The sequence below is a fragment of the Diabrotica virgifera genome, chromosome 3 (genome assembly GCF_917563875.1).
Source record: "Diabrotica virgifera virgifera chromosome 3, PGI_DIABVI_V3a".
In the NCBI taxonomy this organism is placed as follows: Eukaryota; Metazoa; Arthropoda; class Insecta; order Coleoptera; family Chrysomelidae; genus Diabrotica; species Diabrotica virgifera.
Window position 1 is genome coordinate 24398356 of NC_065445.1, and position 3148 is coordinate 24401503.

Here is a 3148-nt window from a genome sequence, read left to right on the forward strand (position 1 = left end):
CACACAAGGGGCCCATATTTCAAAATATGTACGTTCAAGAAAAATATTAGCTTATGATTTTGTAATTACTTTTTGGTCATAATCTACATTAACACCCTTTTCTTCCCTCTTTCTGTCCCACAAGCAAAATATATCAATTCCGAAATAATGTCCATAAACACAAATATCACTTTATATAAACTTACCCAATAAAATTTTTTCAAGAGTCAAAATCAAACGGTCTACACTGTGTAACAACAACATATGCACTGGTGGAGGAATCTGTAAATATATGACAAGAGAGGGGCCCTCTAGTATATTTGGGCATTTTCTAACAGGTAGCACTACTTGTTTCCTAGGTAGTGTGGTGGCCCATATTAAATACATAGCCCATATTCGGACCAGTTCCTCTAGATACATACCGTCCCATGCGTGTTAAAAAATCTTGTTGTTGGCACTAATGAAACATGAACGTCCTAATTAAGTATATTAAAAGTTTTCATTTCCCTATATTTCTATAATAAAGTAGTGAGGTACACCTATACTCAGGTAACACATAAATTAGAATATGCATATAGCGACCCTACGAAAAGGAAATAAAAATCTACCCAGATATCTCACATCCTTGAAAAAACGTCCCTCATTCAACAATAAATTACTCCCTCTCTAAACGTCCCTGTATTTTTAAAGCTTTACCGAATATACATAACAATAGTCTCTTGTAAATAAATTAGAATAACAAAAAAAAGTTGAAACCACATGTAGGCGGACAAATTAAGACCTTCCCAATTAAATATTGCTTAATATCCAGGTTGACTGCGTCCGCCTCTGCGATTGGTGGCCGCTGATATCTTCAGCCATGATTCGCCGGGGACCGTTCTATTGGCCCGCAGCGACCCCAAAGCTCCACCCCTCTTGTTGTTATTCCTTATCGCATTTATCTCCCGGCAATACGCACCTCAGTCGTCAATCAGAGGTTTCAGTCCCACTCGTAATTAGGTGGTAGAAGTTTGGCTATGCAGTGTAAAGTGTTTTGTTAGTGACTAAGAACTGAGTGACAGTTAAAAAAACTTGTTTTAGTGTTTTATTAATATAGTATGGTGTCATATTACGGACAATCTGCCGGAATGTATCATCAACAGCAAATTTCGGGCAATGGACATTTCCAAGCGAATTCATCCATGCACCCGTGGTACTCAGCGGCGGGGTACCGCCAGACTCCTCAGCTGGGATCAGCTCCGCCGGGAGCGTACTGCGAAGAGCAGCAAATGTGGCACCATCATCCGGCGCATCATAGTGTGTTCCAGCATGACATTCCGGACTTTTTGCATTCGGGAATACCTATGTTGCAGCATCCGCAACACCAGTTAGATCCGGAAAGCCAGCTTCCGTCGCCACCGATTACGGGAAGTGATATTTCTAGTCCTGGGGGACAGAGCGGGAATATATCGCCTCATAACAACCACGGTCATCAAAGTAGGCCGACACCTGCGAGGAGTCCATATGAGTGGATTAAGAAGACGTCGTACCAATCTCAACCCAATCCTGGTAAGTGAATCAAAATGTTAAATTATTTGAGACATTGATAGCTTTCATTATGGAAGGTACCTATCTATATCATATATTTTTGTACTAACGAAAATTTGCTGAGCAACTTTATTGATAGATGCGATAGCGCAACAATGTTAAAACTTTTATTGATAATTGACTCAATTTAATCAAGAAAAAAAGTAAATTTATTGCTTTAGATAACAACTAGATAACTAATTGTAATACCTACAAAATTTTGTTGTAGAATCGAAGAATATTAAAAAATTAAGGCAGCAACTTTTGAAACAAATTCAATAAATTAATATACTTACCTAGTAAAGATCACAAATTATAATGTGGATAATGATCAGATTATTCCTCTTTTTCTTGTGATTCCTTCTCCTATAGGAGGTTAGTTATCATCATAGCTATTCGTGTGTTGTTGGTAGCTAATTTGAAAAAGTCTGTTGAGCTGCAATTCTACCGTTCACGTAGGTTTCTCAGAAGCTTAGACCATCCTTCATCGGTTTGTTTCTCTTATCCTTGCATGGATCCATTGCAATTCTTAATATTTCAAACACCGTCTCATCTCTACATAAATATTCAAATTGTCTCAGTTTTTATGCCTTCCCAATCCTTTTGTAACCGCCTTGATTTCCGTATTTGTAACATTGTAACTCATTGAATTCACTGCATCACATTCACTCCATCAGTTTCCGCATTACATCCAATAAAATACACTTTACGCTCATCTTCAAGTCTAAGTATTATAACAAATTGACCATCAGGAACATGTTTTTCAGTTTTACACAGGTTTGCCTGGCAATTCTGCCTTAATTCGTGACTGATTTTACTACTTTACGCAATTGTTTTATAGGTAAATACCCAATGTAGCGGTACCCATGTTCCTAGATATTTGTAGGTGTTAATCCTTTCTACTCGTTTTCCTTCTATGGCTAGTACCTAGTTCTATAAGTTATAAGTTTCTGATGTCAAACTCTATAAAATGTCTCAAAACCAATGGAGCAGACGTCTTTATGATAGCACATTACTAGAAAAAAGTGTTTTTCTTATTGCTAGTCTTTTTCCGAACCCAAACTGGGTATCTATCATATTATATTACAAATATTTTGTACAGTCAAGGCAACTATAATCAGTTGGCTGGTATAGTAATACCAGCTATCTAAGACAATCATTAATATTCAGCTCAGCGGGGTGGAATTGCATAAACAAGGGATCTACTTGTTTTATGATATGATTGTGCAACCTAAAATGGCGAAATTCCTCTCAAAATTTGATATTTATGATCCTTAAACAGCTAATGGAGAAATCTTACGACTAGGTCGAAGCGCGTGAAGCGACATTCTGAATGAAATAAAAAAATGAGAAAAAGATAAAAACTGAAGACGCGATTCAACCCTACGTGAACTACAGTAAACGCAATTTGAAATAGAGAAATTCCTCTCAAAATTTTGTGTTTACGATCCTTGAACAAATAAATATGGTTATTTATGGTGAGCGTTGAGTGACATGGGTTGGTGGTACAGGTATACATTTCAAAAACCCTTTCAGCTGGGCAAACCAGGGAATACATCAGTGTCGTCGTAATTTTGTGGTCTAATTACGTTGGGTTTTAATT

At 37.2% G+C, this 3148-nt stretch overlaps 1 protein-coding gene across 1 annotated transcript; it reads left to right on the forward strand.

Moving 5' to 3' along the window:
- Positions 1-956: 956 nt before the first annotated feature.
- Positions 957-1535, forward strand: LOC126882786 (homeotic protein caudal-like). The gene has a single exon (XM_050647818.1). It carries the CDS (start codon positions 1077-1079, stop codon positions 1533-1535), a length of 459 nt encoding a protein of 152 aa, XP_050503775.1. The 5' UTR covers positions 957-1076.
- Positions 1536-3148: the final 1613 nt, after the last annotated feature.

Bases quoted from the DNA above. Each gene is read 5' to 3' on its own strand.
- LOC126882786 (XM_050647818.1), top strand. From the start codon at position 1,077: ATGGTGTCATATTACGGACAATCTGCCGGAATGTATCATCAACAGCAA.